Source organism: Danio rerio, chromosome 9 (genome assembly GCF_049306965.1).
Source record: "Danio rerio strain Tuebingen ecotype United States chromosome 9, GRCz12tu, whole genome shotgun sequence".
NCBI classification, from domain to species: Eukaryota; Metazoa; Chordata; class Actinopteri; order Cypriniformes; family Danionidae; genus Danio; species Danio rerio.
Window position 1 is genome coordinate 3,438,061 of NC_133184.1, and position 25,513 is coordinate 3,463,573.

The window sequence follows — 25,513 nt, forward strand, 5'->3', positions numbered from 1 at the left end:
AATCGATTTGAATTGGGACAACATGAAGGCATTGTGCAGTTTTTACAGTGTTCAAGAGAACTAATCATAAATCACAACACTTCTGTACTGATTTTTATTTAGTTTTTTTTTAATCATTATTCATAATTTCTAATTGTGATATGCGACCATGGACCACAAACCCAGTCATTAAAGTGTCAGTTATTTTAGCACAGGCTCATTCTGAAAATGTGCTGCTATATACATTTCTGGAGATCATATACGTCTTAGGAGCTACGTTTTTTTTTTTTTTTGCAGTTTTGTTTCCACAAATCCACCAGAGGCTGCTGTGTATGCTTTTTCAAACCTCAAATTTCTCTTACTAGTGCCATTCGTGCCTGCTGTTCTCATGTAAATCCACCAGAGGCCACTTTTGACTGACTAATCGACTGACCCAACTTCCTCTCTACCTAAACCCAACCAATAGTGTTTTTAAAAGCAATGATTGACCTGCCAACCTACTTCCCTAAACCCAATCAACAGTTTTAAAAAGCAACCCAGAAAAAAGCTCTCGCCTGATTTTTACCTCATTTACATTTTTAAACAATTTTAGAATCTACAGTAACCTACTGGCTGCAGTTTGGCAGTAAGTTACTGTGAATAAATCGAAGCAAAAATACTGTATTTCTCTGTATATATTTACAGTATTCTATTACTTTACTGTAAAACATACAGTAATTTCCAAAATTGCAGCTTTAAAATACAGCAACATACTGCATAACTGTCCAACAGTAAAATACAGTTCATATTACAGTTAAACACTGTGTCATTGGTTTGTTAGGACAATATTAAACTGAGAAACAACTAGGGTTGGGCGATGTTGACCAATTTGGCATAGAACGATGTCTAATGTGAAACATCACAATGGACGATGGCATCGTCGTCGTAGGCGGTGGAGAATGAAATATTTATTATTAATTAATTAATTCATAATAAATTAATTTCTAGGCAGAGTGATCTGTGTTGTTATAATGGCATCGACAAACTTGGTTGGTAAAAAAGTGCAGAACCAACAGGAACCAGCAAACAGTATATGAGGTTTAGCACAAGCACGAAAGCGAAAGATTGAAGCAGTGTACTGACACTATAGTGAGACGCGATCCAGCGGTACATCCTTGATAAACTGTCCGACATGCACTGCTCTCTGGGGTTTTGTACTCAAAGCACCCACTGACTGCCTGGAGCTCAGACATGTGCATATGCTAGAGCGCATGACAGAAAGTGTGTGTGTGTGTTTGTGTGGTCACGTGATGTGCGTTTTCAGCGGCATAGTATGGACGGAGATCTTTTCAGTGTGGACGTAGATAATTTTCATTCTAATATGCCATTTTAAAACTAAGATGTAAGTTGGTGCCAGTGGTGAATTCAGTAGTGCGTCAACACATGCACTAAAGTGCTCAAGGCGACCCAAGCTTGATTCCTGCCTTGTGGTACTATGCCAATCATTCACCTCTCTCTGCTCCCCTTGCTTTCCTGTCAACAATCACTACTGTCCTATCGATTAAAGGCAAAAACCCTGTAAAAATAGTTATAAAAAAACTAGGATCCATTAGTGTAAACGGGGCCTAACGTGCCATTCACACGGGGCTTCAGCGTCAAGGCTTGACTGAAGATGTGGCTGAAGTTGGGGCTGACGCGATCATCATAGCAGCGTCAGCCAATGAAATTCAGTCAGCAAAGAGTGTAAACAGTGGCCTCTAGTGGATTCTTGAAAACAAAAACTGCAAAAAACATAGCTCCTGGGATGTATTTTGCTCTCTCCAGAAATGTATACAGGGGTACATTTTTTGAATGAGCCTGGGTTGCATTTATAACAACACGAGGTCGAGTAAATAGTGAATATATTTTCATTTATGAGTGAACTATCCCTTTAAGACTGATTTTGTAGTCCTGGGTCACAAAAATAATGATCATTTTCACATATTTATTTTAACAATCAAAACTCTTTCACCTCTGTGATTGTCATCATATTATAACCCAAGCAAACAGAGAACACTTGAACTCCTCCATCATCCAGCAAACCACACGTCTGTCCCGCAGGAAGATCCTAACATATTGATCAGCAGAGGTGAAGCCATTGCTTTACTGTGACGGATGACGGTTATTAATTCCCCGAAAGAGACCTTTTACAGTAATACTCTCTGTGGTCATATGATGATGATGCACTTACACACCAGCCTGCAGTGATGACTGTAGATGTGTGAGTGTGCGTACGTGCGTATGTGTGTGTGTGACATCAGGACACAAATTTGTATAATGACATAAGTATGACATAGATATTACAAGGAGAAGGTGACTTATAAGAACATTGCCTACATCCCCATATATAAACCATACAGATTTATTTTATTATTTTTTAAGAAAGTAAAAATTTACAAATTTTCCTATAAGTAGTAGAGTGATAGAAAAAAAAAAAAAAAAAAAAAAAATATGTATATATATATATATATATATATATATATATATATATATATATATATATATATATATTTTTTTTTTTTTTTTTTTTTTTTTTTTTTTTACAGTGTAAAAATAATTATGCCTATGCAGTGTCCCAACAATTCACAAAAACAAACCTGTGTGTATGTCTTTTATGTTGTTTATTACCAGGAAGTTTTTCTAAAATAATGTACACTGGTTAAGTCTTCACGTTAATTTTTGTGTGTGTGTGTGTGTGAATGACACAGTATTTAACTAAAATATAAGCTGTATTTTACTGTAGAACCTCAGCAGGCAAAGGACATCAACATGATGTCAGATTGACATTGTACCCTAACATTGTGGGGGATGTTGTTTTCGGTTTGGAAATGAAAATCGCATTGACGTCAGAACTCAACGTCAGGTCGATGTCAATGTCCAGATTTTTCTAAATGTTTTTTACTGTAGGACACTTGTGCGGCATGTTACTGTATTTTTTAGAGTTGCATTGTGAAAACTATTGTGTTTTACAGTAATGATATGCAATATTGTAAATACACATAGTGCAACTGTTAACGATTTTGTTAAATGCACAGTATTTAACTGTAATATGAGCTGTATTTTACTGTAAGACAGTTATGCGGTATCTTACTGTATTTTTAATAGTTGCATTGTGAAAACTACTGGGTGTTTTATAGTAAAGATATACAGTTCTGTAAAAAAAATATATATATAGATCGGCAGTTAATGATTTTTGTAAATGCACAGTATTTAACTTTAATATGAGCTGCATTTTACCGTAGGACAGTTATGCGGTATGTTACTGTATTTTAATAGTTGCATTGTGAAAACTACTGGGTGTTTTACAGTAAAGATATACAACTCTGTAAAAAAAAAATATATATATAGAGCAGCAGTTAATGATTTTTGTAAATGCACTGTATTTAACTGTAATAGGAGCTGTATTTTACTTTAAGACAGTTATGCGGTATCTTACTGTATTTTTAATAGTTGCATTGTGAAAATTACTGGTTGTTTTACAGTAAAGATACAATACTGTAAATATATACAGCATAGAGCAGCAGTTACTGATTTTTGTAAATGCACAGTATTTAACTGTAATATGAGCTGTATTTTACTGTAGGACAGTTCTGGGGTATGCTACTGTATTTTTAATAGTTGCATTGTGAAATGTCTGGGTTTTACAGTAAAGATATTCAGCACTGTAAATACATATAAAGCAGCAGTTAATGATTTTTGTAAATGCACAGTATTTAACTGTAATATGAGCTGTATTTTACTGTAGGACACTTGTGCGGCCTGTTACTGTAGTTTTTAGAGTTGCATTGTGAAAATTTCTGTTTTATAGTAGTGATATACAATATTTTAAATACACATAGAGCAACCATTAACGATTTTTGGAAATGCACAGTATTTAATTGTAATATGAGCTGTATTTTACTGTTGGAGAGTTATGCGGTGTGTTACTGTATTTTAATAGTTACATTGTGAAAATTACTGGGTGTTTTACAGTGGATATATACAATACTGTAAATACATTTACAGCAACACAGTTAATGATTTTTGTAAATTACACAGTATTTAACTGTAATATGAGCTGCATTTTAACGTACAACATTTATGTAGTATGTTACTATATTTTAAAGTTGCATTGTGAAAATTACAACGTGTATTACAATACTGCAAATACATATACAACAAGATAAATGGTGCTGTAAATGTAAATACAGTATTTTTGCTGTAAGTTACTGTTGATTCTACGGGGATTGTTAACTGTGTACTAATAGGATTTTTAGTGGTGGGAAAGCAAATACCTTTAAATGATAATAAAGTTAGTAGGTACTCTCAGCCAATTATGTGTACAAATTTAAAGCAATTTTAGAGCTATAAATTACATTTTATTCCAATAATAAACTGTGCCTATCAGCGCGCAAAATGTAAAGCGGGGGGATGAGTTTAATTGATTTGAAACTTTAAATTGCATTTTTATGTTCTGTAAATATCACAAGTTGCATCAGATTGATTAATGGGTGGTCCTGTGCAAACTTAAGAGCGCGGGGGGGGGGGGGGGGGGGGGGGGGGGGGGGGGGTTGATGGGGGTTGGGGGGGGGGGGTTGGTTGCTGGGGCACTTCAGATCATTTTGGAAGGGCACTTTCTATCCAAACTAAAAAGGGCATGTGCACTACAGGTTAAGCCCTATGTGTGCACGTGCCTGGTGCCTATAATGGGTTCCATCACTAGATATGATTTTACATGAAATGTCTTGAGTGCCATGAAATATTCATTATAACGGATTCATGTTTACTTTTTTCTCCTAAAAGCATGTGTTTGTAATTTATTTAATTATTTGGCTAATATTTTAAAGTGATAGTTCGCACAAAAATGAATATCCTCTCATCATTTACTCATTGTTCAAAACCTGTTTGGGTTTTACTACATGCCAGCAGCAAGAAGGACGCTGAGTCCTGGCTGGGTCAGCTGGCATTTCTGTTTGGAGTTTGCATGTTCTCACCGTGTTGGCTTGGGTTTCCTTTGGGTGCTCCGGATCCCCCCACAGTCCAAAGACATGCGCAATAGGTTAATTGAATAAACTGAATTGGCCGTAGTGTATGAGAGTGTGAGTGAATGAGTGTGTGAGGGTATTTCCCGGCACTGGGTTGCAGCTGGAAGGGCATCCGCTGCGTAAAACATGCCGAACGTGTCGATCTCTGAAATAGAAACTAAGCTGAAGGAAAATGAATGAATAATATAATCACTTCATAAAGTTTTTTTCATTGTTCAAATATATCTGAAAGGCTTGTTTAGTCGATTAGTCTAACAAGATCATTCTCAATTTGTCACGTTTGTCAATCGCTCGCAAAGCAAAGTGGTGTTAGTCTACAGCATCTGAATGATTTTAGGACTTGAGGAAAGATCTGACACTGATATGCCTGAAATGACAGACTAAAGCCCTGGAGAGGCATCGATCCCACTGTGTCCATATGGACAGTCGATGAAGTGTGAAGCAAATAATGAGATCCTGATAAACCAGAAAACAGCTGATAGTGAAGAAACCGTGTGATTAGACAGACTGGATTTGTTTTGTGTGTGTGTTAACCAGTGGTGTAAAGAGTACTGAAAAACACAACCAAGTAAAAGTACTATTACTTACCAAAAATGCAGTGCAAGTAGAGTAAAAGTAAATATTACTCAAAGTGTGAATAAGAAATAGCACTTTTAATACTCAAGAGTAGTACTGTAGAGTATTATTAATGTGGTCAGTGGTGTGTTGAGCTGGGTGAGGCTCGTCATGTTCATCTCTCAGACTGATGTAGGGGACAGAATTGACGGGGAAAGGGGAAAGTCTAAGGGATACAGCTGTGGATACTCGTATCAATATATTACTTGATACTCATATCAAGTAATTTTATAAATAATATGAATAATATTTGGTATAATTACTGTTTTTACATTACTATGAGGGTTGGGTTTAGGGATAGAGGTTATCAAAAATACAATTTATTGTGTAATTTAATAAATAATATAAATAATACTCTGTATAACTTTTGTTTTTACATTATTGTGAGGGTTGGGATAACAGTAGACGTTAATAAAATACAATTAATGGATATTTTAATTAATAAATAATACGAATACAATTTGGTATAATTACTGTTCTTACTTTAATGTGAAGGTTGGGTTAAGGTGTAGACGCTAATAAAATAAAGTTTACTGGGTAGTTAAATAAATAATATTAATAGTTTTTAATAGAATTGCGGTTTTTACATTACTGTAAGGCTAGAGGTTAATAAAATGCAATTTGATGGATAATGTAATAAATAATATGAATAATACTCCGTATAATTATTGTTTTTCCATTACTGTGACTGTTGGTGTAGTAGTAGACGTCAATAAAATACAATTCATCGATAATTTAATAAGCGATATAAATAAGTCTCGCTAACTTCCAGCCGCAGCTGTATCCCTTCTAGCAACAACCGTGGGGAGGGGCGATGGATGAGTCTCTCTCTCTCCCCCTCTCTCTCCCTCTCTCTTATTGAGCGCAGTGCAGTGCGGATTACAGCTTCTGTCCTCTCACGGTGCTGCGGGAACTACATCAAAAAAACAAGGGCTATATTTTTCATACAACAGCATTCATTTCAGGCAATGGAGCTCTTTGAGAAAGCGCTCTCTCTGAACCTGTGCGTTTTTTCCTGGCTCGTCTGGACTTCAGCAAGTGCGTTTAACCTGGACACGCAAAACGTCCTGAGGAAGAGCGGTCAGCCCGGCAGCCTTTTCGGGTTCTCCATCGCCCTGCACCGCCAGCTCCAGCCTCACGACAAAACAATGTGAGTTATCGTTTAATAATATTATTGTTTGTATTATTTTGAGAGCGTCGCGTTGTTTTCGACGCTGCCGTTCATCCTGCACCTGCGCCGCGCGTTCATTAATAAACACTTGCCTTACTTCTGCCTCAAGAAAAACGCACGTAAGTGAGTTTTTAAAGAAATTCGCCGGTGTTTATAATGTTAGTAGCTCAATGTATGTGTGGTTATTCAGTGAAGGTCTAATCTGAGTCTGCAGTATTGAGCTGCGGCTTGTTGGGGGATGCGCGAAGAGGTGCTGCGTTACTTAAAACCAACTTAACAATACCAACGTGATGCGACAAGTCACACAAAAAAAGCTTTTCAAGACTGAAAGGACACCACAAAGTCCTCTTTTAACCCTTCTGTTGTCGCAGAGTATTGTATACACCACGGTTTGTCCTGTGCTGTCTTATTAAGGTAGCCTAAAGTTGGTTTTATATTCACACATTATGAGTTTGTCCTTAATAATATACTGTAATAAATCAGAAAAGCATTATTTGCTAATTATAAATAGTAAAATCCCATTAGCAGCCAATGCCTATTAAAAAACAACCTTCAAATAAATAGTGCTCATGTTGTTTGGAAGTCATACTTGCATGTAATTTCAGAGCCAATATTCAAAGTACCAAGGTAAACAATACAGGGAAGGTGTCACAAGTTGTCACTGAACCAATGTGTGAATATAAAACCAACTTTACCTCAATAGCTGCCTTCTCTAAACCTCCTAAATACAGCAGCTAAATTGAATTTATATCCTCAAACCTATTTTGCTTGAAGAAACAAATTTATTTTCATCACAAACTCTGTTAATATCTTGCTTTTCCTTCATTAGTGTGAAGGTTTTTTTAATCATTGTTTAATAAGTGGGAAACACTCTTTTTTTACTTAAAAGGTATATTTTGTTATGCTTTAAAATACCTGCATGAGTGTAAAAGATTTTAGCAAGTATTCATGAAGGTTAAAGCAGATTTTATATGTATTGTATTTGTAAAATTTGTATTCATGGGTATGTGTGTGTACACTCAAAGAAGGACTTTCGCTGTTTGTTCAAACTACTTAAAATGAGTTGAAACAACACAATTCTTAAGTTTTTTTGTGGGGCAATTTGATTGTTTTGTGTTTCAGCCACTTGAATTTGTAGTAGTTATTACTTTTTTAACTAAATCGATTTGTGTTGGGTCAATATAAAGGGATTGTGTGGAACCCAGGTTTTCATTACAGTGTATTGAAGTGTGCATGTGTGTGATAGTCTTTGTGGTGTAAAAATGGTTTTATAGCTGGCGTGTCAAAATTAAAACCTGAAGGACAACCATTGTACCCTAAATGTGTACAGCCTTCATTAAAATAGATTTTTTTTTCTCCAAAATTCAAGATAAAATAACATTTAGTTTTTTTCTTCTGGTAAAAAGGTGCATGTGAAAATAGTGAGTGGTTCTCACATTGGATTAATGAGAGAAATTATATTTATACAGCTGAACTCTTATTAGCCCCTTTTAGAGTTTTTTTTTCTTTTTAAAATATTTCTCAAATGATGTTTAACAGAGCAAGGAAATTTTCACAGTATGTCTGATAATATTTTTTCTTGTTTGTTTTTTTTAGCTAGAATAAAAGCAGTTATTCATTTTATAAACACCATTTTAAGGTCAAAATTATTATATTATTTAATTTTTTCGATAGTCTACAAAACAAACCATCATTATACAATAACTTGCCTAATTACCCTAATCTCTCTAGTTACCCTAATTAACCTAGTTAGGCCTTTAAGCCGTATAAAAGTATCTTAAAAAATATCTAGTCAAATATTATTTACTGTCATCTGATTTATTTTATCTTTGTCATGAAATCAAAAATGAGTTATTAAAACTGTTATGATTAGAAATGTGTTGAAGAAATGGTCTCTCCTTTAAACAGAATATGGGGAAAAAATAAACTTGCAGGGGGCTAATAATTTTGACTTCTAATGTATATATATATATTTTTTTATATAAAATTATATAATGTATATCACCGTAAAAAAATCTGTAATTTTATGGTTTATTTCTGGCAGCTGAGGTGCCGGGAAAAAAAGGTAAAATAACAGCCGTTAAATTACAGAAATTTACAGTAAAACATCTGTCATAATGGGGCACTAACAGACTAGTCTGACACACTAGCACAATCTGACACACTCATGGAAAAGTGCTTGAAGTTTTGTTGAATTAGTGGCATATTTCTATGAATTTCCATGATCTATTAGTAATAAAACAATTTATTTTAATTTAATTTATACATTTTTAAATACTATATATATATATATATATATATATATATATATATATATATATATATATATATATATATATATATATATATATATATGAGCAATATCAAATGAGTAGCAGTGCGATATGGCTGTATATCGGCACTGGTGGGAGGATTGCCTTAGTGCCCCCACCAGTGCCGATATACAGCCATATCGCACTGCTACTCATGTGATATCGTTTAATTTTAACTAGACGTTTAAGTCTGGTGAAACACTCTTGAGTTTGGATGTAAATGACTGTGTTGTTTCCAGAGACTCGTTTTCTTCATGGCTGAACAGAGTTTGCGATTTGCAATTAACGAACCGGCTGAATGATCTACATGGAGTCAGAGTGTGACGGGGGTCACTGGCTAAATGTGTGTGTTTGTTCATTTGTGAGTGTGTTTGAACAGTTGTGCGAAATGAACAAGTGTGAGTTTTCTTGTGTGTGCGCTGGAAGACACCTGTTTACATCATCCCCACCTGTGACCAAAGCCCGTCCGTTTGTTTTTCTGCTGATCTGTGTGTGTCTTTCCTGTTTATATCCAGCCTAAAGTAGATTTTGTTGATGCTTGCTTTGGTTGGATGTGAGATTAATGTGTGCAAACTGATCTGTTGCTCTGTTTTTGGTTGTTCGCCAAGCTTTTGGTTTACACAGGTCACTTTCAGGGTAATTTTCATGCCATGTGGTGTCTCTAGTCTGGGGTTAGCTTCTGGAAACTTAGTTATTGTCAACTCTGTTAGTGGTTTTAAAGGTTTAACAATGAGTTAAACAACGGTTACGAGCAACAGAATCATAAGTTTCCCATCACATTTAAGCATTTTGCAGTAGTTTACATTAATAATGGCTTTTGTTTGCTTGAAATTATACACGTCATACCAGTTGAATAAAAACAAATCATTCATTCATTTTCTTGTCGGCTTAGTCCCTTTATTAATCCGGGGTCGCCACAGCGGAATGAACCGCCAACTTATCCAGCAAGTTTTTATGCAGCAGATGCCCTTCCAGCCGCAACCCATCTCTGGGAATCATCCACACACACATTCATACACTACGGACAATTTAGCCTACCCAATTCACCTTTCTTTGGACTGTGGGGGAAACCGGAGCACCCGGAGGAAACCCACGCGAATGAAGGGAGAACATGCAAACTCCACACAGAAACGCCAACTGAGCCGAGGTTTAAACCAGCGACCTTCTTGCTGTGAGGCGACAGCACTACCTACTGCACCACTGCCTCGCCCGCACCGATGTTTCAATATAATGTTAACATACTTTCTTTGTGAATTTATGTTTTGAGATATTACTGCAAATGTTACATCCATAACGCTGGAATTGCTTGTTTGTTGATTTGCACACTAATAACAGGATTTATGACTCAGTCAGATTGAAAACAGTGTAAACACCTTAATCAATCCAAACAAGCTTGATCCAAAATATTAATCGGATTGTAAGGGATGGCGTAGACTTACAATAATCTGATTATTGGCACTTGCAAATAGTTGAATAGTCTGACAACTTTCTCAGCTGGATTTAAAAGCACATGCACAGTGCTGTGACATAAGTGTTTATTTTAATGTCTGAGGACATGTTCGCACGAGTAGATTTTTGTTTAAGATGACATATTTGTCTCTTTGTTTTGGCCTTTCGTCCACCTTGAAATAAAAATGTATCAAAATGTAATAAAAACATTTATTTTTGAGAATATTTTTGAGAGGTTAAACATTACATATTTTATTTTATAACATGAAATCACTTACAAAATATAACACATATTATAATATGATATAAATAAAAACAATAAACAAATAATGAGGCAATTAAAAAAAAAATGAAAGTTAAAATTTGTTATTTATTAGAATTGAAAAAATCATACTTTAATAATAATAATAATAATAATAATAATATTAATAATAATGATGATGATGATGATGATGTTTATTATAATTGTTATTATTATTAAGTAGGATATTGTTTTTTATTTTTTACTTTTTTAAGTCTACTTTTACAGTTTGACACATGTAAACAACTGCAGAGAGTTCTACCTAGCAGGCCCATGTCATATATAGTACAGATTCTTGATAAAATAACCCACTATAAATTTAAGCATTAACGTATGCTGTTTTGTTGTTTTCACAAGCTTTGGAGACGTAACATAAAATCTGATTTTAAACATTAGGTCATCTATAGCTTTCGCCATGAGGCTGTGTTCAAAATGACATCAATGTTTTCAAAGTGCACTGCGAAGAAAGCACAATTGTAAACATGAAGATTGCTAAAACTGAACTATAAAATTAATCTGTAAGCAAATTACACCTTAGAGAGATGACCTTAATGCTTTTTCTTTGTAATAATTCCAACTTTCAATGTTAGAATGTTCTAAATGAATAGGGCATAGGGGGGGTAAGTGGGAATAGAACACAGCCAGGAACTGTTTCTAACTACAGCTCCAGAGGTGTAGTTGCGAGTGCTCAAGTTTGCGACGCAGTTTGGAGCGATGGATTTGAGAAACGGCAAATCAACAAACTATGTTTGTGATGACGAAACTTGCAACCTAAGTTGGCTATTGATGGCTTTGGGAAATGCACCCCTGATCTCATGAAGAAATGTAACTATTTTACGCAATGTCAGAAAAATGTCTTCCTATTGAAGTTCAGCCTGTCTTGATCAACACATTGGCTGCTTTGAATTCTTCAGCAGTTTGCCAGTATTTTCTCTGTTTACTGTGAAAAGCGGATCAGTTCTGTGAGGTTAAGGTTAGGCACACAGAGAAACCTACAAAAAAAAAAAACAGGAAATGAGGGAATATTTTTAGAGAGCCTGCCTCAATTATGACAATCCCACTATTATTATGAGATTAGGTTCGAATGTTTTTTGTCATTAACATATCGTACGCTGACATGTTCACACACAGTTTGAGTTGTGTCTAACTCTGTCCATTAGAAGCGTGTGAACGGAGCTCAGATTTGGTGCTGAAAGCCCATTTGTGCTGCATGACTGCATTTCCCCTGGTCAGAGGTGAAGCAGTTTGCACATGGGTTAGAAGATCTGTGTTCAAAGTCATTTTGTTTTTTGCCCAGATTATGCATAGCTATAGTATTTTAAAGATGCGTTTGTACCCTCACTGTGTTCCAGATTGTGTAAATTAACTGACTGTAGACTTGTATAATAAAACTTGTATAATGTAAAACTTGTGTAACATAAAGTTGACATGGAGGCATGTATTCTTACAAATGATATAGTTGATATATTTAGTGATGTATTTCAGGGTCGATATAACCTTTTAAAGGGTTAGTTCACCCTAAAATTGCAATGATGCAATTAAATACCTTACATTGTTCCGAAAAGCTTAATATTCTTAAATTAAGAAGCATTTTCTAGACAAGTTCAAATGTGCTGTAGAGTTTTCAGAAATAATAAGTCAAAGTTAAAGGTGTTGTATGTAAGTTTTGGCTTACTTATTTATGAAACATGCTAACTGAACATTCTAGTTTATCTGAAAAACAATGCTGAGGTCAGTTATTCTGCTTTGAAAATGTGCTTTACTTCCCAGAAAGATTGCCTTCGTTTTGGTCCCTTTAATCCACCCACTGCCACTTTAGCCAATTATATTTCAGCACCCCAGGTTGCCTTGGTGGATAACAGCGTATTTCGTTCAGAAAGGATCTCAGTGTGCTCCTATGACCTCCTGTGGACAGGACAGTAGCAGCCTCCGAAATGAGACGTAGATTCAGAGTTCCACATGAGGTGGTTATTAATTAGTAAATAATATAAATATTACGAGTGTAAACATTAGGTGAGCAGGTTACATTGTAACCCTGTGTCCTAACAACACACTACGTGATGAGATTTGCAGAGATGAGCATTAGACGGATGTTTGCATTAGACCAGTGGTTCTCAAATTTTTTTCATCAAGTACCAGCCCAGAAAAAATAGTTACTCCAAGTACCACCAAAATGAGCAGTATTGAAATAAAGTAGCGTAGTAGGCCCAGTAAAGCAGGTACAACTCTGCACAGTAAAAAAAACGTGGCAGATTACCTCAGAAATATAGGCTATATGTCATATATGGCATATTATATACAAAATTTTTGCTAAATTTTGAAATATGTAGCATATTCATGACATATTTTATTCCTCCGCGTACCACTAGAAGGAAGCCTGCGTACCACTAGTGGTACACGTACCACAGTTCGAGAACCACTGCATTAGACGAAACGTAAATAAAGCCGTTCAGAGGCACAGAATAGTGCACTCACTGCACACCAACGAAATGGGAAGTTTGTAATCTACTTAATACATATTAAACATCTTTAACATTATTAAATGTAGATGCTGAATCGCTGATATGTGTTGGTTTGCACTGTCACAGTTCTGAAGTTCAATTTCAAACTGCTTATTTTATTTATTTATTATAGATCTGAGGTGAACTATCTGCTGCTGCTTTCAGTAGTATGGCATAAGTGTCATGTGAAATAGCATTTAAACTAACATTATTAGCATTTAACACTGAATAAAGCACATGAGGTGTACCTGAGGTGATCAGTTTATCCTGTTGTTCACCTGAGAGAAATAGAAGCAATTTCTAAAATATCAAATTCAGGTGTTGGTTAGGACAAAACCTCCTTTTAATATGGAAAATATTCTTTCTATCGCGTGCCATTGCTTTTATTTAGAGCATGATTTTAATGAGTCTTAAAGGGGCACCTATGATGAAAATCGTCTTTTGTAAGCTGTTTGGACAGAACTGTGTAGGTAAAGTGTGTCCACAGTCATATTGGGGTAATATAAACACAATAAGTCTCTTTTCTTTTAAATTTTCTGACGTTAAAATAGGATCCAAATCCCTCCCATTTTTAGGCCCACGCTTCTTTTAGGCCCCGTGACGTAGGAGTGCGATTTCCCCTCCCACCGAATTTGATTGACAGCCACTTATTAACATGTCTCTGTAGTAACGCGTATAGTCATATCAACAAGACAGGCCGTGCGCAAAGCAAAGTTTCAGTTTTCAGTTTCAGTTTCAGTTTCCTTTATTTATGTCATTCAACACATCACAATAGAATTGTAATGCAGAATGAAATTACGTTACAACAGACCCAACAAGAACATAAAAAACATCATTATACAAACACTATAAAATCCTAACATGATAAAAAAGCTTTTATAATTTCATAAAAATATAAACATATAATATATAACCTATTTTTAAAAAAATCTCTGAAGAGAATAACTTAATACTTAAATACCTATTTCGCTATTTGTTGTAATATTAACAGTTTATGCTAGTTTAACAAATTTATTGATTTATTATTTAACACTAGCTATCAACAATGCTTAAGAAATGGTATTATTCAAAAGTCTTATAATGACAGGATAAAAACTATCTAGAAACCGCACTGATTTGCACCTCAGGCTTCTGTAACGCCTGCCTGATGGCATGAGTGAGAGCAGGTTATGGCCAGGGTGGGTTGGATCCCCTAAAATGTGTGATCCTCTGTGATCATCAGTCATCATCAAATGTGATCAAAAACGTTTTTAAAACAGTGCATGTTTGAAATTAATTACCGTCTTTATCATCACAGCCGCAGGTCAGTACAATTATAAAAGAAGACGCTTCAATCCTGATTTGTGGATGTTAAATCAGGTATATTTTGTACATCATCATAACAGATGTCCATACAGCAGTGGATATTAACGTGTGTCCTAATACATTTGTCATGCAAAAACAGTGCAAAGTTAAACGCTCGTACTGTGTGTGTGTGTGTGTGTGTGTGTGTGTGTGTGTATGCGTCTCTGCTGTGTGTGTGGGTGCGTGAAATTTTTATCGACATTGTGTGTGACTCATTATTGCAACAAAAATTCTCATTTTATTGTGACTCCTCTCTTTAAGCGCAACCATCAGGTACTACTATCTTTGGCCGCCCTCGCAGATGCCATGCAGGAAAGTTTAAGTGTAGCTTCCCTTTAATGCAACACAAAAGCTCTTCCTTCCTGTCATTCATAGTGATTGTGGTGCGAAAACAATCATTGCTCATCTCCTCCAGCCATCTCAGGAAACCAAACAAGCCTCTGGGATAGGCCTCTGAAGCTGTGAGTTTCGAGAGCGGTCTCTGAACAGGTTGGCATTTGTTTGCGCTGGAACAGGAGAAATCGGGGAATATGTACACCAGGCCATCTGTGCTCACGTAACCTGAGATATAGATCACCAGAGGCCCCCTTTTCTTTCTTTTCTTCTGTTTTTTTTGAGAGTGATCACTGCTGGTTGTGTGTTTGGGTTGGTCTGCTCAGGTGTGCAAAGATTTTTAGCCCTAAAGAGATTTTATTAGGGTAACAGCTATGTGTTCACCCAGCTAACAAGTTTACGTTATGGAAACGTTCCTGTAACGTTTCCATTAAGTTATAAAGATGCTTTGTCTGAACGTTATTTGAACTTCCAAAACGTCTAGTTTTTAGATGTTGTATTATGTTATTGTTTGGTTATTAAAAACGTTTTTAGAACGTTCCATTTACAACCTAACGGTAACGTTTTTAATCCTGGTGTTTTTAAAACGTTTCACCAACAACAGAGTAATAACGTTTTTATCCAAATGTTTTTAGAACGTTGTATTAACGACTCAATGGTTACGTTTCTAATGCTAACGTTTTTAAATTGTTCTTACAAAAACACAATGATAACGTTTTCAACATAACATTTTTAGAACATTCTATTCACAACATAATGGTAACATTTTTAATCTAAATGTTTTTAAAATGTTCCAACAAAAATCCAATAATAACGTTTTCATCCTAACGTTTTTAGAACATTTTATTTACAACCTGACGGTAACATTTTTAATCCTAGTGTTTTTAAAGCGTTCCACCAACAACACAGTGATAACGTTTTGATCGTAATGTTTTTATAACGTTCCATTCACAACTTAGTGGTAAATCTTTTTAATTCTAGTGTTTTTAAAGCGTTCCACTAACAACACAGTGATACCGTTTTTATCCAAATGTTTTTAGAACGTTGTATTAACGACTCAATGGTTACTTTTCTAATGCTAACATTTTTAAATTGTTCTTACAAAAACACAATGATAACGTTTTCAACATAACATTTTTAGAACATTCTATTCACAACATAATGTTAACGTTTTTAATCCTAGTGTTTTTAAAGCATTTCACCAACAACACAGTGATAACGTTTTCATCGTAATGTTTTTATAACGTTCCATTCACAACTTAATGGTAAATCTTTTTAATTCTAGTGTTTTTAAAGCATTCCACTAACAACACAGTGATATCGTAATCTTATTAGAACGTCCTATTAACGACTTGAATGTAACGTTTCTAATGCTAATGTTAGTAAAATATTCCAACAAAGACAATGATAACGTTTTCATCCTAACATTTTTTGAAAAAAAAGTTTGTCCTTAAAATGATGTTTAAAAAATTTAAAACTGCTTTTACTCTAGCCTAAATAAAACAAGTAAGACTTTCTCCAGAAGAAAAAAATATTATCAGACATACTGTGAAATTTTCCTTGCTCTGTTAAACATCATTTGGGAAATATAAAAAAAGAAAAAAATCAAAGAGGGGCTAATAATTATAAGTTTAACTGTACCTGTTACTTTAAAACAAAATCACATGATTTTTTTATGCGTGTGCTGGCCTGGAGTATATTCGATTAATGTGTTTCTAACGTAGTTTATGCACATTCTTTCTTTTCAGATGAAAAGTTAAGCCACTCAGTAAGTTTTTTTAATTTGCATTTTCAAAAGGTATGCACATCTTGGTGCTTCCATCAAGCAAATTTTATGCAATATTCGAAAATAAGGATTTAAAGTAAGTTGACAATCATAGCTATTGACATGACACCTCAACATCTCATCACAACCCAAAACACAGCAGTCCATCTAGTATATGCCACAGTCGCATCACACCACTGTACAATATCCTACACACACATCTGGCACATTCACACATCATCTGAACAACTGGAGTTTCATTGGGAACTTCTGAAACAGTTGCGCAGCTCCTGATTGGGATTTGGGACACACAGCAGCTGCCGCAGCTTTGGCACGGATGCTTTAGGACTGTGTAACACTTTGAGAATTAAAAAGTTGGTTATGGTGTATTTTCTAATGGAACGATGGAAACATCTGCACGGGGAAACTGATGAGCAGAAACAGCTGATCTGGGCATTTCCCGGCTTCAGTGATGAGGCAGCAGCCGTCTGAATCAGGTATGCGCTGAATCACTGGACTACAGTGGGCAGAATGATTCAGGTTACGCTGAAGCAATGAGACAGCTGCTTTATTTTTTTTAATCGTATTAAAACGTATAAATAAGATCATACGAATTCATACGAATTAGCCGCTAACTCAAAAAGTTACAGATAGCGCTGGATTACTATGGATACTCTCACTTCCATTGTGTGTAAGGCAGTTCTGCTGCTAAACCTGCTGACCCCGATGAAATAAACCCTCTTACTGTTAACAATGACATGCTCCGACTAATCAAACTCAAATCTGTCGCAGCACAATGAATTGCCTTTCAAGCCTGAACACAAGACAGGGCAACATTCTTTGGCTTTTTAAGTGAAATGCTGCTTTCCCATCATTCCTCTAATGAGATCCTTTGTCCTTATATTAGTTGGAAAACGGTGTCAGGTTGACCGGACACATTCTCCACACTTAACTTTAATGATTTGTTCAGTCATTAGTTGTGTAGACAGAGACAAATACACACTGACTAGTAAAGCTAATGTAGCAGGTGCAAAACCGAAAGGTAAAAAATGTTCGTTATTTTGTGATTCCACTTGTCATGACCATGTTTGGGGTTCCCTGTCTCCATGTTGATTTGGGGAGTGCGCGCGCTTTGCTTCTCCCCAGTCCAATAATATCCAGCTGCAGGCCCGCAGAACCACACACGTTTTAGGCACACACAATCTAGGACACACGATTTAGGCAAACCATATATGGTAACTAACTCTTTAGCATTATCGCCACCTATTGAATATCACAAATATGGTTTCCCATTTCAGTCATTATTATTATTATTATATCGTAACGATCATTTTAACATCTCTGCAGTTTCTGAACTCAAATTATGTGAATAAAAATAATTGGACACTTATGCCTTTATTCATGTGTCCACATACACAAAGAAAACATTATAGACCGTCTAATTGTTGTATTAAGTGTAACAAACTAATTCAAGCTCTTAATATTATCATACTTGGTTAAAATCCCTTTGTTGTAAAATATAAAAAGCAAACAATAATATGTCACTTTAAAATGAATTATCCTACATAGTTAATCAACTGATTATCTTAACTGATTATAATTAAAAGTTTATATATAAACGACTATCTTTTACTAAACCGTCAAAGTTGTTTTATATATGTATGTGTGAATTCATCAATACACGCTTTTAGGCTGCACAAGTCCTCTTATATGTTCCTTTGTGTTATCCAGAATAAACGAGGACGTGATATAAAGGCAAAGATTCGTATGATGTGTCAGTGATTTCAACACAACGCAGAAAACATCACGCTACAACTGGTGCCGTGACCCGGATTCGAACCGGGTTGCTGCGGGGTGAGTGTAACGGAGGCCAGCTAGTGTGTGCTGTGCAGGTAAACCTCACCCCTCTGACCTCTAAAGGTGCTCTAGCGACAGATGCTAGAGGCCATGGTCTTTAGCCTCCTTGTTAGAGCAACCAACTCCCATGCGGGAGGTCGCCGGTTCGAAACCAGCTCGGAGAGGGTTGGGTGGCGTAGGACCGGCGGGGTTACACTAAAACAATAGCATGCTGACTTCATTAGCATTTAGCATGTAGCTTCATAATCATGACAGAAGAACAATACTACAAAATCACCATCATTTATAGTTTGTCTTTACAGTGGCAACCGTAAGACTAAAGTACTAAAGTTGTGTTATTTTGTTTACTTTTATGTCACGTTGTAAAATACAGGGTGTTGTTAAGTTGCTTGTAAAGTCTCATGGGTTGTTGTTTTCAGATGACGTCTGTCACAACCAGCGATCGCTCCCCAGAGGATCGCTGGTTCTCACACGAACTCAGGACTTCATTTCCGCATTCCCCAGGACTACACATTCATACATGCACTGCTCCCAAACACGCACGCCTGCTCACTCATGTATCCTGATTACAAGCACCAGCTGAGCCTTGTTAACAGACTGATTACATCCCATTCATAAGCCACTCTCTCACGCTACCAGTTTGCCGAGTCTTGTTTTCCTTGTGTAACATTACAACGCGTTTCCCTGTCTTGTTTCTCCGTGTATCGATCCTAGCCTTGTACCTTGTCTTCCTGTTTAGCTGCCTGCCTTTTGACCATTTGCCTGTTTTAACATTTACGATTCTGGACTGCCTTCATATACCTGTTTGCACCTGATGACCATTGCTTGCCTGACGTTTGAATAAACTGCATAGTGGATCTTACCTCCTGTGGTCTCCTGTCACTCCACCCCAGTCCTGGTAACAACGTCATTGATGATGGCTGAAATTCAGATAGGGGGCAGGAAGTGGTTTTTCGACATAGGAATCGCTATCAGAACACCAAAATGTTTCTGTTTAATGTTATTTATAATTGTTTAAATTGGTTCAAATAAGAAATGTCGAACAGCTTTTATAGATCTCCATACAATTTCGCTCACTCTGTTGAAAAATCCAGCTTAAACCAGACTAGGCTAGTTGGCTGGTTTTAGCTGGTCGACCAGGCTGGTTTTATAGGGGTTTTGGCCATTTCCAGGCTGGTTTCTAGCCATTTCCAGCCTGGTCTTAGCTGGTCAGGCTGGAAAATGACCAGCCAACTCCAGTTAAAACCAGCTTGACCAGCCTGGTTTAAGCTGAACATAGCTGATTTTGGCTGGACTCCCAGCTCGGCTAGGCTGGTCAAGCTGGTTTTAGCTGGTCATCTCTCAGCCTGACCAGCTAAGACCAGGCTGGAAATGGTTGGAGACCAGCCTGGAAATGGCCAAAACCCCTCTAAAACCAGGCTGGTCGACCAGCTAAAACCAGCATAAGCTGATTTAAGCTGAATTTTTCAGCATGGCATAAAGGGGGAAAGTTGAAGAAACTGGCTGAAAAACGGAAGAAAAGACACAATCTCTATGTAAGAGCAGCATTTTTTTTTGCAATGGACCCCTGAATGGACTCTCCATGGAAAGTGGATTAAGGGTCAGTGGGTACACGGATGAAACGCTGATGAACACTATAATGGCTGGCCTGTTTCCCATGTAGAGAGAATAGACTGTAGCGCTGCTGAAATCCCGCTCTGGCATGTAAATCATTCAGGATTGTCCATCAGATATGTGTTGAATTTCTCAACCATTACAGAGCACTGGGCTCCCGGGGCTCTCACTGTCCATCTGCCACCTCTTTGTGGGAAAGGACTACAAGTATTTGCTCTAATGCATCAGTGTTAACACTTATACTGTACGTAAGCTATACAGAGATCTAGCGGTGCGCTAATTAAATGATTTATTTATTCTGTATTACATATGGGGGGTGGGGGGGGGGGGGGGGGGGCAGCTGAAACCAGCACTAGTGACAGGAAAACACAAGCACAGGGTTCCCACACTTCTTAAAAGTATACTGCAGTTTCAGTCATATGTAATCAAGGCCTGGAAAGTGCATGGATTCAATTTGAAATAAAATTATTTTATGGTGTTATTTCAGCTTTCCCAGTGATGGGTTGCAGCTGGAAGGGCATCTGCTGTGTAAAACATAAGCTGGATAAGTTGGCGGTTCATTCTGCTGTGGCGACCTCAGTTTAATAAAGCCGAAGAGAAAATGAATGAATGAATGTCTTCTGCTTTGTCCCCTATTAGCGACAGTATGTACAGTACATTTGTTAAAAATCTGATTAACTCCCAACATTTGATTGAAACATTAAATTATTTGTTGTTGTTGTTGTAGCTCAATAATAAAACAAACAAACAAAAGGTTACATTAAATGGAAACGAGAATCTCTGTTAAAGGCTTTGTCCTACCCTTCCCAATCATTTTCCCTCTGGCGGGCCAAATCAAAGGATGCAATGGGCCAACATTTACCCACGGCTGCTAGTTTGGGTATCTCTGTCATAATGTATAAGTGTGTGTAAGTAAATGAGTGTGTATGGGTGTTTCCCAGGTGCAGGAATAAATTTCCAAAAAAAGCGCGGGAGCGGTCGGTAACTAGTGTAATTTATACGGGAGCAGGCGGTCTCCCGACTCCCGAGCAAGCAAGCACGCGTATGTTTGTGTGTGAATGAGAGAGCGTGATGCTGTGTGTCGCTCGTTTGTTGCTTTCTATGTTTGTGTGTATGCGCATGTGTGTGTATGAGAGAGAGAGCTTGATGCTGTGCGTCGCTAGCTTGGTGCTGTCTATGTGTGTGTGTGTGTGTGTGTCGCTTGCTTGGTGCTGTGTGTCTATGTGTGTGTGTTTATACAGACAGCATGTTATAGGCTGTCTGGACTCTGCATCATGTAGCTGAGTGGATTTTATTTTTAAACACATCAGCCCTTCCCCCTCTCGGTGGCGCAGTGGGTAGAAAACGGGGCGAGTCGGACAGCAGGACAACAAATAGTGAATATAAGCGGGAGCGGTCGGGTTCGGACTAAAACCTGGCGGGAGCGGGATTCAAAATTTAGTCCCGCGCAGATCTATACCCAGTACTAGATTGCAGCTGGAAGGGCATCCGCTGCGTAAACATATGCTGGAATAGTTGGCGGTTCATTCCACTGTGGCAACCCCTTATAAATAAGGGATTAAGCTGAAGGAAAATGATTGAATAATATGTACTATCCTAACAAACTATACATCAATGGACAGCTTATATATTCAGCCAATCACTCAAATAAATGCCAATTATGACTAGTTTTATGATCAGTTTCATGAGTTTTTGTCTTTGAGATTTTGTCATTTGTCTCAGAAGTGCACTTGTGTTGACTGTAAGTCTGACTGAGCCAGAGTTTTCCAGTTTTTCATTTACTGAAGTGCCCAGAACAGTTGATGAACGATCTGGAGACGTTTCATCAGGATAACAGTTGCTGAGCCAGCTGTTCTGCACCGCTGTGTGTGTGTTTGTGTGTGTGTCCAACAAACTGACGTTGCCACAAAACATGCAGTGTTATATATATCAAAAGTGCCATCAAGCGAATAAAAAGTTTGTATTTATTATTTATATAATGTTTGTGAGGCGACGCGGTGGCTCAGTGGGTAGCGCTGTTGCCTCACAGCAAGAAGGTCGCTAGTTCAAGCCTCGGCTGGGTCAGTCAGCATTTCTGTGAGGAGTTTGCATGTTCTTCCCGTGTTGGCGTGGGTTTCCTCCGGTTGCTCTGGTTTCCCCACACACAACACATTCGCTATAGGTCAATCGGGTGAGGTAAATTGTCCGTAGTGTATATGTGTGAATGTGATAGTGTATGGGTGTTTCCCAGTACTGGATTGCAGCTGAAAGGGTATCCCCTGCATAAAATATGTTATTGTATATATTTGTATAAGTAAATATAATTTACAAAAAATACAAAACCAAAAAATTTACGCACAGTTGAAGTCAGAATTATTGACCCCTTGCATTATTAGCCCCCTGTTTATTTTTTCCCGCAGTTTCTGTTTTACGGAGAGCAGATTTCTTCAACACATTAATAAACATAATAGTTTTAATAACTCATTTCTAATAACTTATTTATTTTATCTTTGCCATGATGACAGTAGATAATAAATAATATTTGACTAGATATTATTCAAGACACTTCTATACAGCTTAAAGTGATATTTAAAGGCTTAACTATGTTAATTAGGTGAACTAGGCAGGTTAGGGGAATTAGGTAAGTATTGTATTCTCCAGAAGACATACTGTGAAAATTTCCTTGCTTTGTTAAACATCATTTGGGAAATATTTTAAAATTTCAAAGGGGGCTAATAATTCTGACTTTAATTGTGTGTGTGTGTTTATATATATATATATATATATATATATATATATATATATATATATATATATATATATATATATATATATATATATTTTTTTTTTTTTTTTTTTTTTTTATTTATTTATTTATTTTTTGACAGCACCATTAATATCTAATAAAAAAAATAAAATTCATTGAAAACTAGTGAAGGAAGGCAGTGAGGCAGTGAAGGAATTTCCTTTCTTGTGTTAAAGGTGTGTCTGGAATGAATTTTGGAGAAGGGTTTGGCTACGCAACAGATGGCTATATGTAAATTCATATTCAGACTGTTTATTTATGTGATATGATACAGGCTCAACATTATTGTCCTTATTGTATTTATTGTTATTTAAGGAAGCTAAAATTGCAACAAGGCCCAATGTAATGTACACATACTAATTTTACCTTCATAAAGCAGACAACAAGTCCCACAATTACCTAAAGAAACTTTATATTGTAAAATGTGCCACACATTAGTTTTTTTGTAGGTACAATACATTAATTAAGAGTCGTTTATTGATTTCATGCATATTTTACTTTCATTTATTTGTTTTCCTTCGGCTTAGCCCTTTATATGGATCACCACAGTGGAATGAACTGCCAACTATTCCAGCATATGCTTTACGCAGCGGATGCCCTTCCAGCCACAACCAAGTACTTGGAAACACCCAAACAATCTCATTCACACACACACACACACACACACACACCAAAACTGATTTTTTTTCATTGGATTCATCTGCCTGGATTAATCGTTCGCCTAAATATTTTCAATGTGCTTTAGTGAAAAATTGTGAATTCACACACAGACTTTACTGTTGATGTTTCGGGTTTCCCCTAAAATCTACATCCATGAGTGTGTGTTTAGCTGTGTGACGACAGAAGTGTGAATGTAAATAATTGATCTGAAGCAGCTGGCTCCTGAAAACAGGAAGACACCCGCTGACGAAATAATCTGTCTGATCCTCCTCATCACAAAGCAGCAGCAGTCTCATTCACCAAACGCTGATCATGTCATAATTACAAGGTCCTTCCTGTATTTTGTCTTTCAGCCAAATCTGTGGCTCTGCTCCAAAATGTTCAGTTGCAGCACACAGAGCGAAAGGAGGACACACCACACTTTTTTGTTCCAATGACTTCTATTCAGGGACGACGCAGTGGCGCAGTAGGTAGTGCTGTCACCTCACAGCTAGAAGGTAGCTGGTTCGAGCCTCAGCTGGGTCAGTTGGCGTTTCTGTGTGGAGTTTGCATGTTCTCCCTGCATTCATGTGTGTTTCCTCCGGGTGCTCCGGTTTCCCCAACAGTCCAAAGACATGCAGTACTGGTGAATTGGGTAGGCTAAAATTGTCCGTAGTGCATGAGTGTGAATGAGTGTGTGTGGATGTTTCCCAGGGATGGGTTGCAGCTGGAAGGGCATCCGCTGCGTAAAAAAACATATGCTGGATAAGTTGGCGGCTTTTCTGCTGTGGTGACCCCAGATTCATAAAGAGACTACGCCGAAAAGAAAATGAATCAATGAATAACTTCTATTCATATGGATGCAAATGGGGAAGACTTGAAAATAAAAACACATCTCAAGTGAATTTCAGCAACACTCAACAACAGCAAGTCATTTTTGACATCCAAATTTGGTTACTTGAAAGTGTATTTTACCACATAGTTTTGGAGTATCAGCCACACACTACAACATCATCTTTGTTGTGTGTTATGACAGGCATCAACCAACGTCAAGCTGCAATTCAGTCTTCTATTTTGTGATGAAAACGACATGGTGGTGGACACGGTGGTGCAGTGGTTAGCACATTCGCCTCACAGCAAGAAGGTTGCTGGTTCGAGCCCCGGTTGGGTCAGTTGGCATTTCTGTGTGGAGTTCTCCCTGTGTTCGTGTGGGTTTCCTCCGGGTGCTCCGGTTTCTCCCTACAGTCCAAAGACATGCACTATAAGTGAATTGGGTAAACTAAATTGGCCATAGTGTATGCATGTGTGTGTGAATGTGGGAGTGTGCATGGGTGTTTCCCTGTATTGGGTTGCGGAGGACTTCGTAAAACATATGCAGAAATAGTTGGCGGTTAATTTCGCTGTGACGACCTCTGATAAATAAAGGACTAAGCCAACAGAAAATGAATGAATGAATTCTGGGAATTAATTGTTATTCACAAACCAGATGGAGTCATTCATTCATTCATTTTCTTGTCGGCTTAGTCCCTTTATTAATCCAGGGTTGCCACAGCAGAATGAACCTCTAACTTATCCAGCATGTTTTTACGCAGCGGATGCCCTTCCAGCCGCAACCCATTTCTGGGAATCATCCACACACACACTACGGACAATTTAGCCTACCCAATTCACCTGTACCGCATGTCTTTGGACTGTGGGGGAAACCTGAGCACCCGGAGGAAACCCACGCGAACGCAGGGAGAACATACAAACTCCACACAGAAACGCCAACTGAGCCGAGGCTCGAACCAGCAAACCAGCAACCTT

General features: G+C 37.2%; 1 protein-coding gene across 2 annotated transcripts in view; it reads left to right on the top strand.

Annotated features, from left to right (window-relative positions):
• Positions 1-6,490: 6,490 nt before the first annotated feature.
• itga6a (integrin, alpha 6a) overlaps positions 6,491-25,513 on the top strand; it is a 58,746-nt gene continuing 39,723 nt past the window's right edge. For both annotated transcript variants that reach the window (XM_005167411.6, XM_005167409.4), the window contains exon 1: positions 6,491-6,786. In XM_005167411.6, coding sequence (XP_005167468.2) covers positions 6,605-6,786 — 182 coding nt within the window. In that variant the 5' untranslated portion in view covers positions 6,491-6,604. The remainder of the gene's footprint in view (positions 6,787-25,513) is intronic.